At 52.9% G+C, this 23,402-nt stretch overlaps 1 protein-coding gene across 1 annotated transcript; it reads right to left on the bottom strand.

Moving 5' to 3' along the window:
* Window positions 1–1,622: 1,622 nt before the first annotated feature.
* LOC147600406 (E3 ubiquitin-protein ligase RBBP6-like) lies at window positions 1,623–11,874 on the bottom strand. The gene is made up of 12 exons (XM_086751301.1): window positions 11,709–11,874; window positions 10,578–10,677; window positions 10,342–10,380; window positions 9,724–9,760; window positions 8,116–8,160; window positions 6,888–6,976; window positions 6,689–6,785; window positions 5,711–5,850; window positions 4,535–4,701; window positions 3,686–3,789; window positions 3,104–3,238; window positions 1,623–1,688 (listed from the first exon to the last, which is right to left on the bottom strand). The coding sequence occupies exons 1-12, from the start codon at window positions 11,872–11,874 to the stop codon at window positions 1,623–1,625; spliced, it is 1,185 nt and encodes a 394-aa protein (XP_086607427.1).
* Window positions 11,875–23,402: the final 11,528 nt, after the last annotated feature.

Raw genomic sequence — 23,402 nt, 5'->3', positions numbered from 1 at the left:
AAGCATTTAGAGGCTTTTTATTATCCTTCAGGAAGACAAAATACCCTTTTCTGTATTAATCTGGGCATCGTGTGCTGTAGGCAGGTCAAACTGCGTGTTCTGCCGCTACTAACGTCTTCACATTAAGTGATTTAATGACAGTTAGTACCACAGTCAGTTTTGTTCCAGCTGACTGCGTCCTTTCAACACACAAATTGTAACAGAACGACATCTTCAAATTATTGAAGGAGTTGGGGTTTATTTTTAGCAGTATTTGCTCAAATGTTTTTATGACACACTGATCCAGATACCAGCAGGGTCTAAGGGAGTGACTGTCGGTTATTTGGACCTTCAAGCCCCTGTCGCTCAGATCAACCACTCATGGTTTCGTCTTCATATGCATTAATTCACCAAAGACTCCAACTCGTTTCAAAATTTTAATAAATGGTTCTCTCATATACACAGTCTTTTCCCCACAGTAACATAATCGCGATCGACATCTACAAAATAATTTCCATTAACATTTACAAAACACTTTACAGATACATTACTAATTTGTCTGAACTGAAACGGTTTACAAAACACATCCAAAACCCACAAAACATTAGTAAGGCTATAGCAAAATTAAGGAATTTAAGACATACTAATAATGAAACTGGATACTACTCTTCCATATTGTTTCTACTCCTGTTTCACACTGTTTCTCTATGGCTACTCCTTCTTTCATAAGCCTTCCTGTGATATGGTGGAACACCTCTGTATCTGTTAACGTTCCCCCGCTCTCGTCCCCCTTCAGGTACAGTCCGTTCAGTGGGAGTCCGACCTCTAAACCCTGGGGACCTCGATCGTGAACGGTATCTTCTGTAGGGGGGTGACCTTGATCTGGAATGGCGAGAGCCACGTGACCTTGACCTGGCACGAGAGTTACGGCTCTTCCCTTTGCCTCTTCTTGGATGAGGTGGTGATCGCAGGTAGGAACGGGAACGGGAATGGCTAAGTGATCGAGAGGAGGAGTTAGTGCGGGAGGAACTTGATCTTGAATTGGAGTAGCTGAAAGAGTAAGATGAAGCAAGATGAGGAGACTTGGATCTTAAAAAAACCACAGCACACACAAAAAATAGATGATGTTAATTCAAAACAGTCACTCTCCCCAGTTCTTTACCTCCCAAATTTGGTTTGGTTTCTTTACCTCTCCACAACTGCTGCTTTGTCAGTGGAAAAGCAAACAGGAAGGGTCAGTGTATGTATGGTCTGTCCCATGAACGACCATAGCTGTTGACTGATTTAAACTGGTGCATACTGGCCGCTACTGGTATGTGAACGTGCACATTTTTCACTGCTCCACAACTACATCCAGTGCAAATCAGTTGTGTTGCAGTAAGATAGAAAAAGAGCAAGTCCTAACGGCTACAGGGCAGTAACAAACACCAAGAAAACGTGATTTAGCCTGGAGACAGTAAAGCTCAACTCTAAAAGGCCAGCTTAGTCTACTTCGCTTCATACTTAGGTGGTGCTTGGAACGGGGTGAAAAATACTTGTCCTGCAATCCTACATACAGGGCTATTTGATCAACACTTCTAGCCAGGTGTCCCAGCAAAATCTGGCACATACCTCTCGCTCTGACCAAGGACAGCGATCGCATTTCAAGCAAAATCATATCGTAACGCTTCTACACTCCGCCTCTCGTCATACGACTCCATGCCATTGCTCTAGGAAAGACCCTGACAGCATGACTAAGAGAGAGTCCCGGTTAAAATCTCTCCATGTATCCACAGGAGATACAGAAAGGAGGAAATGAAGACAATTTCTCTCATGTATCTCCTCCCCGGTGCTTTGAGGCAATGCTTACAAGCAGAACAGGGAGACGCAGGAAATCCAGCAGCCACAGCTATTCAGTTTCTAGCCTCCTCACGGCTGCCGGGAGGAGAAGGCTGTCGTTACAGAGAAGCTTTAGCAAAAGCGACGCTTGTTCCTTAACAACTGCTGCCCAGTTATAACTGTCCGTCACCTGTAACCGCTGCCGTATCTGAGCTGGCAACCCACACATGAAACTGCCATCACTGCTGATCTCCTGAACCATCCACTGCATCTGACGACAGAGAGGTGGAGTGGAACTCCTCCTGATCCTTCTAGACAATCTGCTTCTCCTTCACGGAGGAACCGAGAGGAAACGGCCTTAAGCTGCACCAGGGGAGGTTTAGATTGGATATCAGGAAAAATCTCTTCACCAAAGGGTGGTCAGGCACTGGAACCGGCTGCCCGGGGAAGTGGTTGAGTCACCATCCCTGAAGTTGTCCTAAAATAACAGTGTGGAATTTTCCAATCATTTGCTCCAGCAGTATCGGCTAAGTTGTTAAAGGAATCATGTCGGAGGCCGATTTCTATTGGGAAATCAATTTCTACAGCCCTGTTCAGCCAGCAATCAAAAGCCTGGCTTTCCACCTGATCCTTTAATTAGATTTAGTTTTTATATGTAATTATGGTTTGCTCAAAAAGTATTCATTGTTCAGAGTCCTCTTTTCAATCACGTAGCAGAGGTTTTTGTAAAATAATCTTACTGCAAGCACAGAACCCCTTTGTTAAAGCCAAGTCCAATTAAGCCATTTAAAAATTAATTACCGCCTGTATTTTCCACAGCTCTCTGCGCATACGTATTCCATTATAAATCAGCTGCTGTATAAGTGATGTGTTACGGCCTCATTTAACAGGTGACAAGTAGTCACCTACTGCATTTCTGTAGAACACTTACCGTTCCCAGCCCGGTCTGGCACCTGAGCAGTGAACTGCAGTGGCTCTCATGGGGTGACCTTTTGGAGTGGGGAGAGGGAAAAGGGAAAAAAAATCCCATTCAGTTTATCTGAAGATTTTTTTATTTAAGAAATTCTGAAGTTCCTGTCACTTACCAGCTGTGGGTATGGGCTGTCCTGGGGGGCCCAGCAGACTCGGCAGTGCTGGCTGTCTCAGTGCAGGAGCCTGACAGCCCTTGTGAATACAAGCAAGAGTTGCAAAATAAGCTCTACTGAAATACAAGACTCGCTGCTTGTGTTGACATAAAACTGAGCTTCTCTTCCAACACACTGCCGACGGACAGCGAGGAAGATGTAGCGAGTTCAGCAGCACTCACCAGAGCAGCAGGAGGGGTAACAGCCAGGAGTGGTGGTGGAGGTGGTGGCAGTGGCGGCGGCTGCTGCTGCGGCTCCCGAATCTGCGCAGAGCGCCTTTTTGTGTAGCCAGTTCCGTTGCTGAATCTGTTCACAGCCTAGAGGCAGAGAAACATTTACAAAGAGGTGACAGGAAACTTCAGGAGATGTACGAAGAAAAGCCTCCACAGGGTACAACCCCTTGTGTATTCCTGTCCGTGCTATCAGCCCTACAATAAATCAACACACAGAGGTGTGAACAGATGGCATTAAACACCGGTATCAATGACTGGCAACGCAGAGTCTCTGTCTTTGAGGGCCTTCACTGTTAACACCAAACTTGAAAGGGAGGCAATCCTGTTAAACAACAGCGGGACCTGAATTTGCCCCATGGCCTCCACAGCGTTGTGAGCTTCTGTAACAGCAGATCATGTACTTGAGCAGGAAACTGAGCCGTATTCAATCCAGCCCTGCTTAAGGCCGTGTCAGTGAATGCTTCCTTCCCTGCCAGCTGTTTGCAAGTAGACTTTTCTGACAAACAGTTTACGGAAACGTCATCACGTTACCTGGCGTAGGAACCTGTTGGCAACTAATGCATCTGGAGAAACGTCTGTCTGGTGACACGTTGGGCAGGTGTGTTCCTCAGATTCCAGCAGCGCTGTTCTAATGCCTGTGAAGAATTAGAATCATCAACACAGATTTTAGCCCAACCATGGATATTTTGTGAGTTCTAACCAATGATAAAAAGACATCTCTGATTAATGGGTGAATGTGGTCTTGAATGGAGAGCATGGAGCTCTAATTGTCCAACAGCGTACAAAATGTCTAGTACGAAGCAAATACCTGTACGGTTTTGATATTTCACTGTTGTAACATTGGAAGCTGTGGAGAAGGCTCTGTCCTGGTGTTTTGACTCGACTTTTTTCAGCTGTCTAGTACAGCGAGCGGTCCCCAAGCTCAACATTAACGAATAAAACACATCTCAAAAAACATTAGTAGGTTCCAGTTCTGAGGGTTTTATCCAGCTCTCCCATGGAGAAGAATGTGCATTAAATGCCTGACTATCTGTTGGTTGCAGACCACAGGAAATCACCAGAGCTGGCTACAGAATTCTGTATGAGAGAACGGGCTGTGGACAAGCTCAATGCTTTCAAGATCTCACGCTGTAATCACCTGCACAGTTCCGCACTCTCCTCCCACTCATCTTTCCACATGTAAAGAGGATTTAACAACAGGTAAAAAGGGAAAAAAGCTTTCTGCCTTTTTTCCTTTATACAAGAAGAGACCTTTCCTAGTCACAGTGTACTTCAGTGTGAAACAGAACTGGTCTCCAAGTACAGCCGTTATCTCCTGTATCTGCTTTCAGAAGGTCAGATGTGATCTTTTGAATCAACAAACATGGGGGTAACACTCACATTCATCACAGTAACTGTTTCCACAGCAGGGAATCACAGCTGCGTCAGTCATGATCTCTTTGCACATGGGACACAACAGCTCCTCTGGAACGGGATCTGAGGAGGAGGAGGGTGGCTGCTCTGACAGAAAAGGAGGCTTCTCCTTCTTTCCTCTAGCATAAGCTTCCCTGGGGGGGTTGGGGAAGGAAAAAGACAAAAGTTAAAGATGGGTAAAGGAAAACATTTCCAAGCTTTGGATTTTACCACAGCAAGATCATAGAGTCATAGAATCTTTAAGGCTGGAAAGATCTCCAAGATCATAAAGGCCAACTGTCAACCTAACACCACCACGCCTACTAAACCATGTCCTGAATAACAGATGGAATTCTTCTCCCTGCACATTCCCCTTCCAAAACACAGGCTTAGTTGTTTAAAATACTTTTCTACAGCGACAGCACTACAAGAGGGAGGGAGGAACAATTTTCCTTCTGCAGAATTCTCCCATTCATTGGATCAACTAAGAGATTAGCTCAGACTAGGAAAATAACTTTTGGACAGCTAGGAATCAGGTGAAACGAACCCCCCTCTCCTTTGCCAGAGGGGAAATGTGAACTGCAGGCTCAGGATAAAGTTATCTCTGTGCAACTACATTTTATAAATGACAGAAGTCTATGTCACAGCTTCCACTAAAGGAGATCTGTGACAGAACAACGGAAGTGCTGCCACGTGCATTGTCAAACAGCCACTCTTCTCAGCACACAGCAGGATTTTTTTAGTTTAGAGTCACAGGAAAACCTCAGTCTGCTTCACACATGAGATCTGATCAAAGTCAGAGCGGGAGGAAATCTCTGTCCAACAGCAATTGGTTAAATTTTCCAAGAAGCCTTTGAAAGATCAACCAGAAGCAAAACGAGCTCTCAATGAGAACGACTTGCCTGGAAACTCTACTGAAATGTTCTGCAGACAGACAGATCCTTAGCGTACCCGCAATTTAACCAACTTCCAGGGGCACGAGCAGTTGGTACCACCCTAATTCCATATGGGAAAGGATCCCGGATTTGAAGGTGAGGATACAACGACAGTGTTTCCTCCCTCGAAATGACACAGCCTGGCCAGCTGGCTTGCACTGCCACTCGGACATCTACGCATGCTTTCCCTCGTTCGCTTCTTGGTCAGTCCAGTTAATTCCATACTTACGCATTAATAAATGGTATGACGTATTTTCCATCAGTGGTTATCATCGCGCCCTTTGTGCTGGGATCTTTCACCTCCATCATGAAACTCCTTGGAATTCCTGTGCTCTTTCTCAGTCTGGGAACAGACCCCAGCTTTTTGTCCTGTTAAGAAAAGAAACGCAGACATCTCTCATCTTAACACCCACACGCAAAATGACATTTCAATGATGATTTTAGGCGGCAAAGCCTTTACTCCTCTCCTTTCACCTATCGTAGGGGCTGCTCGGCTGAAATACTTATTTCCTAAATGACTATAGCCAGGATGACCCAAAGCCTTGAGCAGTGCTTTGAACTCAGTCGATGTTCTTTGGCTTAACTTCAGGTTCCTAAGGGTGAGATATCCCTTGGCTCCTTCCACTCAGAGAAGAGACACAAACCCGCTCCTCCTGCAAAGCGCAGTTCAGAGGGAGAGCTCAGTTCAGTGCTCTGAACCAGTCACTGGGGAAACTGACATTCACTGTCTCTGTAGGAAGGCTGGATTCACACCTCATGCATATCCATTCAGTGCCCAACGCTAAATGGCAGGAATGCTCAACCAGAGGCTGTGGAATTCACATCAGCAAATATTCCACAGATGGGGTCAACAGAAACATCTTGTGTTTACACAAAATACTAAAAACTGTGAACGGTCTTTGAAAAAAAAACCTAAAACCAGAAAAATTTCCATTAATACTGAAATATAGAAAAATAAGCCCGAAAGTTCACAGAGAAACATCTGTGGACAAATTTAATGTCCATGACGTAGAAAATCCAAAACAGTTACACTGATAATTCCAGGTTTCCCTTCCAGTTTGAAGGCCTTTGCAGCATTGCCGTATAAGCTCTGTATTTCACCCCAGGAGAAACAACTCTTAACGTGAGCATTCACGGATTTGTTACCTAAGTGCCACGGCACAAAAATTAAAAGCTTGGTAACACCACAAATCCCCCACGGTCTTACCCCATGTGCTGGGCAGTTCCTTATGTAGTGTCCAGGTTTCCCACAACGGAAGCAAGTATATGATGGTGGAGGGGCAGCCAAGGGATTCTTCACGTAACTAGAAGTTTTTTGGGAAAAAAAAAAGAAAAAGGTATGCATGTGTCTCTCTACAATTTGTCCACAGGCTCCAAAGAACACATTTGACATTATCAACACCTACTTGACTGGATCATATTCACGGCAAGACTGCGTCATCATAGCTTTTATCTTCTCTTCTTCGGTGGCACTGGCTTCAGCCAGGTTGGCAGTCTGTGTAACGGGGAATTATTTGACACACATTAGAAACACCCTTCAGCCCACACAGCCAACGACACCAGCACTCACCCACTGCTGTAAAGAGCAGCACGGCGCTGGCTGCGCTTGCGCAGAAACAGCTGCTCATACAAAACACAGGTGTCCCGACGGTGTTCTGGGGGTCCTTACGCCGTTACATGGTGTTTCTGTGCCTGTGAACCCCCTGGAAAAGAGCGCTCTGGGGCACTCAGAACCCTGGGCTCTGTTTGCCCCTTACATACAGACGTGTGTGACCCATCCAGCCTTCTTCAAAGAGAAGCTGTGCGTAGAACAATTTCTACTCTCCAGTATTTTTAAACTGGAATTTATCTGCAGATATTCAAAGGAGAAGGTATCAACTGTACCTTGAATTGAGAAAGATGTATGCCTGTATCTTTATTTCATTTTACAGCAATAAAAGGACACACAAGACTAGGAAAATTGTTTTTTGCTTGCTGAAATTCAGCCTCAGACACAGAAGCATTAAAAGGAATCAGGTTTTTTATAATCCCTCATCAGGACAAAATACTCTTTTCAGTAGAAACCTGGCCACCGTGTGCTGTAGGCAGGCCAAACTGTGCGTTCCCCCGCTACTAACGTCTTCACATTAAGTGATTTAACGACAGTTAGCACAACCTGCAGGTTTTTGTTCCAGCTGACTGTGTCCTTTCAACATTCAAATTGTAACATCAACCTTACACAGAACTACGTGTTCACATTATTGAAGGCAGCTGGGTTTTTTTTTTAAGCAGTATTTGCTCAAATGTTTTCATGACACACTGGTCCGGATACCAGCAGGGTGTAAGGGAGTGACTGTTGATTAGCAATAATAAACCAGAAATCTGTTAGCACCTTGCCCGCACGCACTGCCAGTCTGCACTAAAGAGGTTAAAGCAACACTTTTGAGCTGCTCTGTGTCGTGTTCCTGAATTTTCCTGAAATACTTGATGTTATGCAGCCTTATGTAGAGGCTGCTCAGGTGTCTTCCCAAACTGAGAACTACTCTTTACACGACAGCATCAAATATACACACAGCTGTACATCACCGTATAACATTTAAAAACACCGAGCAAACACTTTTTTTCTTTTAAGTATTTGACAGAACATATCTATACCTGTGTAAGCTGGGACACAGAAATCGATGCGGAAGAGCCGTGCACCTGTTCACAACACATTAAACACATAGTCAAGTTCTACAAGCAAAACACAGCAACAGTGAACCTCTGCTGTAGTCTGAACGTCTGCACTCTGTCCTCTGAGTGTCACTGAAAGAGGCATTTCCAACCTGCTGTCATTTGAGTTTGTTCAAAACACAGTCCCAGCCTATGACCGCTGAAGAGTGCCTCTGTGGTTCCTGAGAAGAAATGAAAATAACCAAACCCGCTTGGGATCAACCTATTGCTCCAGAATATCTCGGAGAGGGACCCTGGCCCAATCCTCGGAAAGCAAACAAGAAATTAGGAAAGCTGTCTATTGGAGTCCAGCATTAAACAGTTTATCATCGACCAGTTACTGAAACGGAACCGTTCAGAAACTGTTAATTAGTTCTTGTCCTTTTTCAGGAAGCAGTTGTTGTATGGCCTGCAGGCAACAGTCTGATTTTCTTACGAAAGTGGTGGCACTCTTTTCTCCTAAACAAATATCAAAAGCAGCAAGTATGCACAAAAGCTTATACTTTGTTCATGAACTTCTGGATTAGATGACAGCTTATCCAGGATCAGATCCAATGATCCAGGGTTAGAGGAACGCCTCTCACCATTCCAGAGAAGAGAAAGCAGTTATCCTTAAAAGAAAGGTGAAAAATACAAAACACCACCTAGTAACTTTTCTGCTATCAGGACTATTTTGAAATGCGTAGTTACGCATAGTATTCGACCCGAGTGACAAATCAAGATCTCGACCATCACCAGTCAAGTATCTCCTTCTGTTACTTCTTTATATTTCAGCAGCCGAATGGCAGTGCTGTCAACTCTGAAGAAAAATGCTGTCCCTTCTCCACGGGTAAATTCCAAGTGGCAGTACACTAAAGAAAGGCTTCACCTTTGGGAAATTAAAGCAGCATCAACCCTGAAGTCACCCAGATCCAAAAATGTGCTGCAGGCAGAAGTTCAGGAAAGCGACGGGGATTTTACCCACAGGTGCACCCGGCTCTAACCCTGCAGCAAGATCTCCACACTGGGTTTTAGATATTTTCATTTGCAGACAAACTGCTAAACTGAACTGCTTCATCAGATAAAGTGGAAAGATCAAATGCAGAGCTGTAGAAGACCACTTTGTGTCACAACGAGAGTTAAATCCACCGCAATCTATTAAAGAAGTTTAAGCCCTCAGAGGGGCCCAACCAACATCACTTCAATTATCCAGTTCTAGGAATAAAGACTCAAGTATTGAAGGATGTGAAAAGGAATCAGTTAGCCTCACAGAACTGTTCTCAACATGGATGGGATGTGTTGGGTTTGGTATTTGTTGGAACCTCAAGTCCCATGTAAGGAACAGCACCAACTTTAACAAGAGTGGTTTCTCAGTGGTTTTTGATAACGTCTGTAAACTGCATTAGGCAAAAAAAAAAGTATTTAAAACAAAAGCGAAGGACACAAAGTGAAAATGGCAAAAATGACACAGGTGTGTGTGTGTTTTATATAAAGTGCACAAGTATGTGTGTATGTGGGTATGGAATCAAACGCGGTGTGTAGGAACAAGTGTGAGAGTGTGTTTTTACATACTGCTTTTGGTGTTCCGCTCACTGGCTCAGCTGGACTTCTAGAAAAAGAAAGAAAGAAAGGTGATCAGAACTTGAAATAAAGCACTTGTACCCCACAGAAAGCAGTGAAAACAGATTATAAAGCCTCAACATCAGCACCTTATGTACTGATAGCCCAGCGAATGTGGGAATTTATTCATATACATAAACTGTTCTCTCCTGGAACATCCAGTGCCACTAAAAACAACCACAAACATCCCAATTCTACTCTGTCACAAATTATTCCAAGACTTCCAGGGACAGAACACAACAGGGCAAGAGGAAGTCCTCAGGTATTTTGCCTCTGCTCTCTAAGTATCAAAACCAGGAAATCTGTGCTACAGTGTCCTGTTCTTAAATAACCAGCCATCAAACCAGGAAGGTAACTGTAGCCAAGCTGTAGATCCCTGGTGTTACAAACAGGCACCAGATACAGAACTGAGTTTCTAAGAAAGAACAGTGATGGCCTAGACACTGCGAAGGGCAAGTGTACTTAGCGCAAAAAGATCAGTCACCTGACCATATTTAGCCATGGCAGCGCCAAAAATACCAAATGGGTTACATCTGCTGTATGGGCTGAAAACAGGAGTAGAAATGTCACCTGACAGCAGTTCCTAGGATCTGGTGTGATTTAGGAGTCCTGTGACAAACGTACTGTCCCAGCAGGCTTAAAAATGTCCGTCTGCTTTGGGACATCGAACCTACCCCATCACAACAAAAATTAACAGCAGCTTTAACAGGAAAGAGAAATCTGAATGCCTCTGTACGCCAATATCCAGGAAAAAGTGAACAGACTGCACCCGCTACCAAAGAATACAATGCTTTAGGGACACTCACGGGACAGAGGTTTTGCTGGGAGCTTTAACTCCTCCAGCAGGGATTCGTCTCACAATTACCGAGCAGTTCTTCGGAATCAAGGTATCATCATCTGTGTATTCTGAAAGCAATACAGGAATAAATCAGGAAGAGATAAAAAACTCTAGAACACATTCTAAAGGAAAGACTGTTGTAAGGGTGCCAGAGAACTAACGGAAAAAAGATAATGTTCAAGGAGTGAAAACAATTTACAAGTCTCATTATTTCTGAAAATCCCATCCCAAAGTCTCCAATCACATTCAAGCTCCTCAAGATGGCAGATCACCAAACGGAAACATCATACTAAGTAATACAAACCCATTATCAGCTCCAAGAATCAAGCACCATTGAGCAGATTTAAATGAATTTATGACTTCTCTAAGAATCCTTCTTGCTTATATTCACCATAAATGTTCTGCCGCAAAACTTCAGTACCGGCCCGACACCATTACTGTGCACTATCAGGGAAAAAACCACCCACGGTTAGAAATGAATGATGAACTGATGCTCCATAGCATCTGCGTGGCAGTGTCCCTGGTGTAAAGCAGCAGTTCTATTAACAAGAAATGCCAAACTGTCCTTCAGAGGCAGCCAACACTCAAGTGCACGATGGCTTTTAAGGGCTCTGCTGAGATTCCAACTCACAGCTGCACTCTTGACCCAAAAATGTTGCTGGGGAGCAGTTTCTGCAACAGTTACAGAACCAGTTTTCCAGTGCCGTGGCGTACGAGAAGTTGAAGGCAAAGTTAAGTGACCAAACCAGCTGTTTTTCTTCAAGTCAGCCACCTGTTCCATTGCCATCCCGTTCAGCTTCCTCCAGCAGATTTCAAAGAAATCTGGCAAGCCTGTTCTTATCAGATATCCTCCCACATTTCCGTATCATTTTCCCTGAAGAATTCCCGGAAAGCAAAACCTTAGTGAGCTCTCCACGTTGCACATGAAGCGCGGGCACTTGTAGCCTGGCTGTGTGGCTGAAACACAGCTCTGGCGGTGGTTGTCAGAAGAGCCGCGAGGAAGGAACAGCTCTGTGGGGCTCCCAGCACAAGTCCCAGCTAGGGATGGAGGGCGAATCCCATTGTCGCTTCCCACCCCGCGCCCGCCGCCCCCACGCACCTTCTTTGGTCTGGGCGTTGGTGATCTGCAGGTCGCTGTTGGGCGCCTTCAGCTTCTCCCGGGCCATGATCTGGCGCTTGAGGTCGCGCAGGGAGATGTGCAGGCCGTTGAAGATGAGCGTGTGGTACTTGAGGCTGGAGGAGAACTTATAGTGCAGGCAGGACATGGTGAGGGCAAGGCGGTGTGTCCTCGGCAGCGGCACCTACCGCAGCACACAGGGCCGTGGGCTCTGCTCTGAGTTGGGGCACGCAGCCCCGGCTCGGCCTCCGCTCCCTGTCTGGCACACAGCGCTGCCAGGCCGGTGTGTTTGGTGGCTACGGCGACTGCGGTGCCCCGGCCTCAGCGTTCCGCCAGGGCTTTAGGGGCACCAAGCAGAGGGGCTGGGCCAGCGGTGGTTCTAGGCCACGTTCCGTTGCCCCGACAAGACGCTGCCTGGCGCCACGAGCGGAACCAAACAGAACAGTCCGGCCACGCCCGGTCACCTGTCTGCTGGCTGTGCAGCCAGGGCCACTGGACTGGATCATCCTGACCGGGAGGAAGATGGAGGAGGCGCTGAAGCTGGGCCGCAGGGAGGCGGGCGAGGAGGGGGAGCTGGGTGGGCTGCTGGCTGCCTCGTTGGAGAAGTTGCTGCTGCAGGAGATGGAGTGGGAGCCTGCCAGCCGCGGCTCCTCCTGCCCATGGGAGCGGCTGCGGGGCAAGTACCCGCTGCTCGGCCCCCAGGCCGAGGCCGCTGACGGCCAGCGCGGCCCCGAGGAGGGGCTGCCCGGCAAGCAGGGTAGGCAGAGAGGGCGAGGGGGAGCCTCCCCGCGCTCGCAGCCCTGCGGCTCACCGCCCCTCTCTCCGCAGGCAGCGGCCGTGAGTCGGGGAGCGTGGGAGATGGCATCCCCGCACCCCAGAAGGTGCTCTTCCCTGCGGAGCGCCTCTCCATGGAGTGGGAGCAGATGTACCCAGTCGGCGCCGGGCTGCACAACGTGGGGAACACCTGCTTCCTCAACGCCGGCCTGCAGTGCCTGACCCACACGCCGCCGCTCGCCAACTACCAGCTCTCCAGGGAGCACAGCCAGACCTGTGAGTGGGGAGGCCCGGCTCGGCGGGCGGCAGGGGAGGAGGAGTGCCTGCCTGTCCTGCTCCCGGCGCCGCGCTCAGCACCTCTGTGCATGGCTCTGGCCAGGGCCGTGCGGGTGTCGGGATGCGCCTGCTCTGCTCCCTCCTGCCTGTTTCTCCATCCAGAGGTCATCCTTGTGTCCGGGGAGACTTTGTCTCAGCTGGGCGTAGCCAGGACTGAGATGGGTCCAAGGGGGTCTGCTGGCTTCCTGGGGGCTGAGCTGGGGGTCCCACACAGCCCCTGCCTGCGGGGAGCGCGTGAGGGCAGGGCCCAAGGCTGCGTGCAGGCAGCAGCTGCTGTTGCTGGGGGGCTTTGAAAGGGAGTCCGGCGGGCACCGCTCCCAGCTGTGCCCAAGGGGAGCACGCGGGGCTCGCAGCTCTGTGCGTAGGGCTCTGCTGGGATCTGCCCCTCAGGGCCGAGCGCTGGGCTCCTCCAGCGCGTCCCTGTGACCTGTTTTCCGTCCACGTGGACAGTGTCTCGTCTGGGGGGTTGCGCTGGCTGGTACTGTGACTCGGGCTGCGCCAGCTGGGGTGGCGTGTGGTGGTCCCTGTGCACCCGGGATGCCCCCGAGCTGCACCGGAGCACAGAGCTCCTAGGGAAAACTGAGCGCGGCTGAGCTATGTTGGACCGGAGGTCCCCTGCCCCCTGTCCTGCCTCCATCTCTCCGGGGTTTGTCCCGACGTCCTGTCTTCTCTCCTGCTGCAGGCCAGCGAAGAGGCTTTTGCATGCTGTGTGTTATGGAGAAGCACACGTTCCAGGCTTTTTCCAGCAGCGGCACAGCAATAAAGCCAGTGTCTATCATCAGGGCCTCAAGCGTAAGGATGGCTGCCCTTCCCTCCCCTCCCGTCACCGTGCAGGAGCGCGGTGCCTAAGGTGGGAGATCGGGGCGGGTCTTGGCAAGCTGGCTCTTCAGAGGTGACTCACGGAGCCTGCCAGGGGCTGCATGGAGCTTCCTCCGTGGCCGGCATGAGTCTGTCGTGTGGTTTGGGTTGAGGGGGCTCAGACCCCGAGTCCCTGCCCCGAGGGAGTGAGGGAGGGAGGGAGGACAGGTCTGCATCTGTTGCATCACGTGCTGGGGCTGATTCCTCCCTCTCCTGCAGGGATTGCCTGGCACATGCAGTTCGGCAGGCAGGAGGACGCACATGATTTCTTGTGTTGCACCCTTGATGCCATGCAGAAGGCCTGCCTGAATGGCTCTAGCAGGTATGTGGGGCCTCTGACGGCCCACGGCTGCTCTTCTGCGCTGCCCCCTCGCTGGTCCCCTGCGCCCGCGGGAGGGGACGGTAGGGTGAGCGTGTCCCCCACTTGGGACTCCTAGAGGGAGGTGCTGCCTCCAGGGGCCTGGGGGTGCATGGCCCCCCTCTGCCCCTCTGTGACACAGCTCTGCCTTCTCCCTTCTCCTGACCCCTCTGCCCCAGCACAGCTGCGCTCCTGTCCCCAAATGCTGAGGCTGCTACGGGTTTGGATGCTGTCCCAGTGGTTGAGGAATGCAGGCGTGCTTGCTAGGGCAGCCCCAGCTCTGTGGCTGCGGGAGAGCAGCTTTCCCCTGGGCCCTCTGTCCCGGGCAGCCTGCGTGGCCTCTGTGTGCAGCGCCCAGCTCTGAGCTGCGGCCAGGAGTTTCTGCTCCTTCTAGAGGAAGGTGCGCGTGGGAGCCCGGTGTCACCCTGTGAGCCCCGGCACTGGGAGGGCAGCCTGGCAGAGGCTGCGACTTCCCTCTGCTCCCGCAGCTCTGCAGCCCCTTGGCTGGCCGGAGCGCGCAGGGGAGCTGCGCTGAGAAGACAGCGGTGGCCGGCGGGGGCGGCCGTTGTGGAGGGGTGGTGCGTGATCTGGTGCTGCTGTCTCTAGGTTGGATCGCCAGACCCAGGCCACGACGCTGGTTCACCAGATCTTTGGCGGCTACCTGCGGTCCCGTGGTGAGTGCTGGCCGCCAGGTCCTGGGCCTGTGACTCTCAGCGCTGCTGCTTCCCTGACAGCCTTGCAGTACAAATCTTTGGGAAGATTGCTGAGCTGTGCAAATTCCCCACAGCTGGGTGTCTGCAGTTGCTCAGTCTTGCGGCAGCAGTGGGTGGTGGCCCCTGTGGCAGCCATGGAAAAGGCTGTTGGCTGCGGGTCCCCGGCTCGCTGCCACCAGCAAAGGAACCTGTGTTGCCAGCTTTCCAGCAGCACTTGCTGTCCCAGCGCACCGTGGAATTGCCAGCCTTCCTCCTTGCCAGGCTGTGAATCGCGGTGCTGCCATCCCAGAGCCCACACCCGCAGAGCAGGAATACTGCAGCTGCCTGCGCTGCGCTGGGCTGGTGGCGGGTGCAGGTGTGGTGCCAGGCTGTGCTCACTCCTCTTTCTGTCGCAGTGAAGTGCTCGCTGTGCAAGGGCGTCTCGGACACCTATGACCCGTACCTGGACCTGACGCTGGAGATCGAGGTAGTGCGGCAGGGTCGGGGACGGGGAGGAGCTCTGCTCTCGCGGGGATGTTCCTGCAGCTGCCCCGTGCCTGCTCTCAAGGCTCCTTCACCTGCCAGTGCCAAGGCACGCTGCAGGCCATGGGGAAGCAGCTTCCGTTGTTGCGCTGCCTTCTGTGCCGGGCAGAGCAGTGCCCGTTGCCTGAGCGTGAGCCACGACTCCTCCGCCGGGGCTCTGTGGTGGTGAGGGGCAGTGGGGCCGTCCCTCGCGGCATGCTGGCCAGCGGCTAGCTGGTGGCCGGCTCACAGGTTTGGCGCCGTCCGTGGCCCTGTGCTCATGTTCTGGGTTCTGTCTTGGGGCCGGCATCTCGGCAGGGAGCTGGTCTGTCGTGTGGACAGGCCGCTCGTGCCCTGACCTCTGCTCTGTCCTTGCAGCAAGCCGCAAACCTCGAGCAGGCGCTGGAGCACTTTGTGAGGCCGGCTGTGCTGCGCGGGGAGAACGCCTACACATGTGCCAAGTGAGTGTGTGGGGCTGCGGGCGGGAAGGGGCCTGCGGGTGTGCTGGTGGGAAGCAGGTGGAAAGCCTGTCGCTCTACGGGAGGGCTTCTCTACCTGCTCCGTGGCCACACCGTGAAGTATGTGGCCATGGAAGCCTGCGATGAAGCCCGCCACTCCTCAGCTCCCTCCCCTCGTGAGCAGGACGTGGGCCAGCAGACGTGGCCGTGAGCAGCTGCCCTGGAGCGGTGCTTGGGGTCGTCAGGGTCGTTTCTGTGGGGTTTGCCGCTTGGCCAGGGCTGGCAATCATCTGGGTGGTGGAACACAGCTCCAGCTCTTCCTCTCCAGGTGCATGCAGAAAGTGTCAGCAAGCAAAGGCTTCACTATCCACCGAGCCTCCAACGTTCTCATGCTCAGGCTGAACCGCGTTGCTAAATTTGGTGGAGGCAAAATCACAAAGGTGAGTGCTTGGCAACACCGATGAGGGGCTGTCTCCTGGCCCCAGGCCCCACTGCCCAGGGCAGGGTGGGAGGGGGTCCTGTGCACAGCGTGAGCTCTGCTGCAGTCCTGCAGCCCCTCCCCAGCTGTGTGGTGCGGGGGGAGCTTGGCTCATCATGGCATCTTCCTCAGCGTGACCTCTGCCTGGGGAGAGCGCGTCCCCCTCCCTCGAGCGATGGGACGCGTAGGACCACTGAGCTGCTCTTGCTGTAGCAAGAAAGCCATCTGCTGTGCAGGCTCCCAAGGCGTCCTCTCTCCGCAGAACGTGCCGTATCCCCAGCTCCTGAACGTCCGCCCTTACATGTCCCAGGAGAACGGGGATCCTGTTGTGTATGGGCTCTATGCCGTGCTGGTGCACGCTGGGACCAGCAGCCAGTCAGGGCACTACTACTGCCACGTGAAGGTGAGCCCGCGGCGCTCTCTTGGCTCCAGTCTGGGCTGGGGGCTGCTGGCCGCTGGTGGGTCCCTGTCAGGCACAGGAAGGAGGGTGCTCAGCAGATGGAGTGGTGTGGAGCAGTGGGTGGGGGGTGCAGGCTGTGCTCTGCCACAGAAGCGTGGAGGTCTGCTCTCGCAGAGTCCCCTTGCCTGCCCTGGGCCGCCTGTGGGTTTTGGGGGGAGGGGCTCTGCTGGCGGGCGCTGTTCCTGCTGCTCTTCAGGCCAGGAGGGTCCCCGAACACAGCCCGACCCCCTGCTCTCTTCTCCTTCCGCAGGCCAGCAACGGGCAGTGGTACCAAATGGACGATGACCTGGTCCGCCCCAGCAACATCTCAGTGGTCCTGGCCCAGCAGGCCTACCTGCTGTTCTACCGGAGGTGAGAGCGCCCGGTGTCTCCCGGCCCCTGTCCCCTGCTCTCAGCATCTGGGACAGGGCTGGTAGCACGTGCCTGCCTGTTGGAAGGAGCTGGGCCCACGTAGCCCCATGCCCGTGCGCACGCGCTGGCTGGGAGGAGGGTGGCAGGGAGAGGTCCAGCCCCGTGCCGTGACCTTGTGCAGGGCAAGAGCCCCTCACCTCCTCGGAGCTCCTGGCTCCTGTTGTTGCGTGCATCTCTGGCGAGAGCATTACGATCACGCAAACCCTCGCAGTTAATGCGTGTGCTGCTCTGCCTTTGCCAGAATCCCCAGCCCCAAGAAGAGCCCCACCACCACCCACTGCGCCTCCACTCCCTTTGCCAAGACCAGGTAAGCGGTGCTGGCCGCTCCCGGGCTCCTGCACGGCAGCCAGGCCAGTAGCAGGCTTGGGGTCCTCCATGAGGCAGCTGTGGCATTGCAGTCGGCTCAGGGGGCGATTTTGGCAGCCGGCTCTCCTCTTCTCCTGGGCTGGCAGGGCTGGCTCTGCATCCTAGAAGCAGGGCAGCTTCCCTGACTGTGGGCACGGTGTGGGAGGGGGCTTTGCAGGCTCTGGCCGCACACTGCTGTCCTGCAGGATCAGGAGGCCTCAGCCTGCTCTAGATCTTGCTCTGGGTCTCCCTTGTAAGCCTCACTACTGGCATGTGCTGCAGCAACACTCACTCTTTCCCAGTCCCCTGCAGGACAGTGTGTGCCCTGCGCGTGGCGGGCACGGGGCCGCTGCTCCCCCTCTGCCCCCACTTTCCTCCATTTCACAGGATGGAAAAGAGACCCCCCAGCCGCCCCAGGGTGGCCTGGGAGGAGCTGGGGGCTTCCCAGGAGAGCAGCTCTGCGCCGGAGCCCTACGAGATAACCATGGTCGAGCCGCTGAAGACCGGTGAGCGAAGGGCCGCACGGGGCTGGGCAGGGTCGAGGCCAGTGAGCACAACCGGCTCAGCGCCGGGATTCCTTTCCTCAGTGTGCTGGCAGCAGGGGTCCTGTGGGCGGGGGACAGGGTGGTGCCCGAATGCCAGGACTGCTGGGGCCTGGGAGCCGGCCCCAACACAGCCTGAGCCGTGCCGAGCTGACAGCTCTTGGCACCGTCTGGGAAGCGTGTTGGCAACAGCGCTGTGTGCTAACAGCTCTTGCGTGTTTGCCCTCCACCTAGGCCAGACACTGCCAGAGGAGCATCCAGAGAATCCCTTCCTCAGACCAAGATTCTGGGACTGTGGGAGCATCTGCTCACTTTCTTCGTTAGAGAGCATCAGCATGACCACGGTAATGAGCTCCCCCCGTGCTGGGACTCTTGGCCGTGGCACTGGCAGGAGGCTTGTGTGAGCAAAGGGGCTCAGAATCAGTGGGGCTAGCATGGCCTCGCTGTCCCTGCTGAGAGGCTTCCTGCTGTCGCCGAGCAGGGACTACGCCAGGGCAGCCCTCCAGCGTCCCAGCAGAGCTCCAGCCCTCCTGGCCACCAGCGAGCCCTGCTTCTCTGTAGGGCCCACACACGGTGCCCATGGCCCCAACCCTCCTCCCTCGCCCTGGGGACCCTCCGCTCTCATCCTCAAGTGTGGCCCATCCATCCAGCCTCTCCAGATCCCTCTGTAGTTCCCTGGATCCTCCTTCTGGCTCTTCCTGTAGACGGGCGTCACGCGTGCTGCCCTCCAGTCAGCCGGGGCCTCCTCGCTTGGCCAGGACTGCTGGGCAGTGGTGGAAAGTGGCTTGGTGAGCGCTTCCACCAGCTCCTTCAGTGCCCTTGGGTGGGTCCCTTCTGGCCCCATAGGCTTGTGCGTGTCTAAGTGCGGTAGCAGGTCGCAAAGCATTGCCTCTTGGATGATGGGGGCTTCATTCTGCTCCCCGTCAGTCTTCCACCCCAGCGGGCTGGGTATCCTGAGAACAACTGCTCTGTTACAGGCAGAGGCAAAGGCAGCATCAACTACCTCAACCTCTTCCTCGGCCTGAGTCACTGTTTCCCTCCTTGTCCAACAAAGGACGGAAATTCTCCTTAGCTCTCTTCTTGTTCCTCATGTGTTTATAGGGGGAGCCAGGGGCCTTGGCTGAGGAGGAGGAGGACAGCGAAGCCCTGCCCCTGCAGAGTGTGTCTCCTGCCCTGGGCACAGCTCCTGAGGAAGAGGGGCACAGCGCGCCTCTTGCTCCAAGGGCACAAGAGGTGGCAAAGGCACCAGCTTCTCCTGCTCTCGATGAGCAGGCCACGGCAGCACAGGTGGAGAAGCAGCCGTCTGCCCTGCACAGCCCCAGTGCCGACATCGTGGCTCTGCTGGACACAGCCCAGTGCACTGCGAGCCAGGATGTGTGCGAGGCTGTGGCTGCCACCCAGGAACTCGGCCAGCGGCCGGCAGAGCAGCGGGACCTGGCGCAGAGCATGGACGCAGCGAGGGCAGCAAGAAGACCTGCAGCACCTCAGGACGCTGAGGCTCCCTTGGCTGCAGAGCCTCAGGGAGAGGCCAGCACAACCTCTCTTGTCCCAGGGGCATGCAAGGAAGGAGAAAACGTGGCTGCACCCTCGTCTGAAGAGAGTCAAGAAGGGGCCAGCAAAGCCAGGGTCATCCTGGCAGTGCATGAGGGTTCCGTGGCTCCTCCAGTGCCTCAAAACCCTGCGGCAGATGCTGGCACCACCCGCCTTGCCCCAGATGAGGAGGACAGAGGGGACGCAGCAACTTTTCCCTTGGCTCGGGACCCCTGGCACCAGATGAGCCAAGCACACGTTGCTAGCACCGGGCATCCCGAGGCGCCGGAGGCAGTGGCAGCGCCCACGGTCTGTATGGCAGGGGGATGCCTGGTGCTCTCCAGGGCATCCTGCTGACACCCTTTCCATCCCCTGTCTGTGCTCTTGCTCTTCCTGTGCAGGTGGCCTCCAAGCACGGAGATGGCGCACCGCCCTCCTCCAGCTGCAGAGACGTCCCCGAGGAGGACCCAGGTATGTCCCCGAGTCCAGCGCTGCCCCGCTGAGGGCCGGCCAGGCCCAGCCGTCCCGATGAGCAGCACCCAGGCCAGGCCAGTCGCCCTGCGCACAAGACGGCTAGCCGTGTTCCGGCCACCTACAGCTCTCCTTCCCCGACAGGCATTGCAACCCTCCCGCATGCCCCGGCTCAACGGCAAAGGCCCTCCCTCTTCAGGAGGGCACTCAGGGCTCTGAGAAGGGCTTTCAGCTGCAGCTGCATCGCGGGACAGCACGAGCAGCAGCACCCAGCCAGCTCCAGACGGGTCCCCAGAGATGGCTGCTGGCCTTGTGTAGTGGATGCGAATGTGAGCAAGTGTTTCGATGTGAGCAAATGTAGCGAAGTGAGTTATGCGGCTGGGAATATGGGTGAATGTATCGAAATGAACAGGATCTGAGAACAATGGACAAAGCGGGAGTACGTGCTGAGAAGCATCGGTATGATGGACAAAATAAGAAGTACGTGATGAAGAACAATGCTACAACGTCAATCAGGAGCGTGAAGCTGATTGGACAAATGGTGGGGTGGTAGAGCTTGTGCTAATAGTTGCCCTATAGGAATAGAAATCGTAGACAAAGAGCATCCGGGTAAAGAGTGTAAAACACTGCTTGTAAAAATAAACTTTGCCCTCACTTTGTCTCACTTGCACCATGAGTGAGTGCGTGCCGTAATACACCACAGACGGCGCCCGAACAGGGACAGAGACTTCAAAAGAGGCTTGAGTAGAGCCCGCACTGGTGGCACAGCCCAGTTGAATCAAAGGCCGGCATCCAGAAACCGGGACTGAGGATCCACACATCAGAAAGCGTGCTCATCACCTGCATACAGGTGAGCAACCGGGAACCATGGGAGGGAAAACATCCTCGGAGCAGATGCAAGGCATTGACGTAATGGGAAGAATGCTAAAAACGCAGGGCAGGACTGTCACCAGCCCACAATTAATGCCTTTATTAGAGTGGATTTGTGATAATCATCCACAATTTCCTGCAGATGGGACTTTTCAACTAGAGGCTTGGGAAGGAGCGGGTGCAAGCCTTCAAAAGGCCGCCACAGCAGGAGACAGCCTAGCTTGCAAAAACTTAGCCACCTGGGTACAAATCATGCTAACCATCAGAAATGTTTCAACAGAATCTACTGATACTTCTTTGCCTGAGGCGTCGGCACCCCCATTACCAGACCCTCAACCTGTGAGCGCGTCCCTCGGTAACAACGGCATCTCCCCAGAAACTGGTGGGGGGGCGGGGTTAGCCCAGAGAACTCCGTGCTGCGGGTCTGTGCAGAAAAATCCGTGCTGTATTCCTGTTCCCCTGTGACCTCGGCTTGTAAACCCTGCTTCCGCGCCTTTACTGTCGCTGTCGTTGCCGCAGTCTCTCGCGCCAGATTTGCCTCGGGTTCCACCTATCAATTCTTTTCCTGATACTGCGCTTGCTAATAACAAAACCTCTCCGGAGGTAGATCTATTTAATGTGGGTTCAGTAGGCTCTGAAAAGAAACCTGATCTGTTCCCTCCTCCGCGAGATGTGAATGCTAGTCATGCAGCTGTGAGTGCTGAAATGCGCAATATCCGGGAAGAGCGTAAGAAAGCGGCACTGCAGAATGGTGACTGGCAAATTGCCTTAGCCTGTCTGATTATGTACCAAGCTAATCAGCAGCCGGTTCGGCAGCCTCTTAGTTATGATGCCATAAAGGAGCTGCGACGAGCAGTAAAGGAGGGAGGGATACATTCTCCTTTTACCACAACCTTACTTGAGGCAATAGCAGAGTCGCATACTCTGGCTGCACATGATTGGAAATCGTTAATGAGAATGGTGTTAACACCTACACAATTCATCATGTGGCATGCAGACTTTAAGGAGGGATGTACTGTGCAACGCGATACAAATTTAAATCAACAGATTTCCATAGGATACGAACAATTGGCAGGAGAAGGTGCTCATAGTAACCCGCTCCTGCAGGCACAGTTCACGCGGGAAGCGTATGCTCAAATTAGACATATTGCTCTTCCGGCAGTGCGAAGAATTCCAGCATCAAGGGGCGAAGGACCTCAATCTTTTGTTAAGGTGCCGCAAGGAGCTGATGAGCCATATGCAGATTTCATAGATTGTCTGCCAGCTACTTCAGGGCGGCAGATCGACAACGATGATGCAAGAGGGCCGTTGCTATTACAATTGGCTGTTGAAAATGCTAACAATGATTGTAAGCGCGTATTGCAATCTATGAAAAGCCGTACTCCCTCTTTGGCTGAAATGGTCAGAGCGTGTCGATATTGGCTCAACAGGACCCCAAGCTGACGCTTTAGCTGATGCCCTCGCAGCACCGTTAAAGATATCGGATAAAAGGTCAGGACAAGGCAGGTTCTATCGCTGTGGTGCTCTGGGACATTTAAAGAGAGATTGCCCCAAAAAAGCAGACAGAAAAATTCTTCCGCCCCGGGACTGTCCTCGTTGCAGGAAAGGAAAACGTTGGTCTAATGAATGTCGTTCCAGATATCGCTGATGGGCAGCCCTTATCAGATCGCTCGGGAAACGTGAGGCGGGGGGCGAGGCTGTGTGCCCCGGACAGTCAAATAAATCCGTGTCACACTGTGTGGTGGGCGACCTCACTCCAGCCACCGCAGGGAGTGCGGGGCTGGACCTGGCCGCTGCCCACTCAGTCACAATAACCACTGTCGTAGTTCTTATCCTGACGGGAGTTTGGGGTCTGATGGAAAAAGGGATGCATGCCTTGTTAATTGGTAAATCATCAACCACTAAACTGGGACTTTTTGTTTTACCTGCAATCATTGATTCAGATTACAGTGGAGAAATTCAAAGCATGGCATGGACACCGGTGCCTCCTTGTGTTATCCCGGCAGGACAGCGTATCACACAGCTTGTACCTTTTCAAGGGGAAACTGCTGGGGAATCTGGACATTCAGGTAAAAAAGGTTTTGACAGCACTGGAAAACCGCAGGTATTGTGGACAAAATCTATAAAGGGGACACAACCAATGATAACATGCACCATTGACGGACCTTGTTTTGCAGGACTTGTAGGTACTGGTGCGGATGTCTCTGTAATCCAGAGTTCTGCCTGGCCGTCAGAATGGCCCACAGCAGACCCTGCTTCCACGATTGTGGAAGCGACCAAAACAGAGCGCATATCTTTGAGTGATCATTGGACCAGATGGACAGGTAGCCCGTGCTGCTCCGTTCATTGCTCCAGTTCCGTGCACCCTATGGGGTTGAGACGTGCTTGGACAGTTCGGAAGTACGGTCCACACAGCAGAACCAAAACAGAGAAATTGTATGCAGAGACCATCGAACAACCGATCAGAGCCTGGCAGCAACCCATCTTCAAACTCACCTGGCTAACACAACAACCGGTGTGGGTCGACCAATGGCCCCTACGTCGAGAACGCCTGGAACAACTGCATAGACT

This window comes from Chlamydotis macqueenii, chromosome 6 (genome assembly GCF_036417535.1).
Source record: "Chlamydotis macqueenii isolate bChlMac1 chromosome 6, bChlMac1.mat, whole genome shotgun sequence".
Taxonomy (NCBI): Eukaryota; Metazoa; Chordata; class Aves; order Otidiformes; family Otididae; genus Chlamydotis; species Chlamydotis macqueenii.
Note: the sequence above shows the minus strand (reverse complement) of the source record. Positions and strands in the feature narration are given on the sequence as shown.

Excerpts from the sequence above, each read along its gene's own strand:
- LOC147600406 (XM_086751301.1), bottom strand. The coding sequence starts at position 11,874 with ATGTCCTGCCTGCACTATAAGTTCTCCTCCAGCCTCAAGTACCACACG. Across the intron at positions 10,678-11,708 it reads CAACGCCCAGACCAAAGAAG|AATACACAGATGATGATACC; the intron begins GTGCGTGGGGGC and ends TATTGCTTTCAG. Across the intron at positions 8,161-9,723 it reads TGAGCGGAACACCAAAAGCA|GTGCACGGCTCTTCCGCATC; the intron begins GTATGTAAAAAC and ends TGTTGTGAACAG.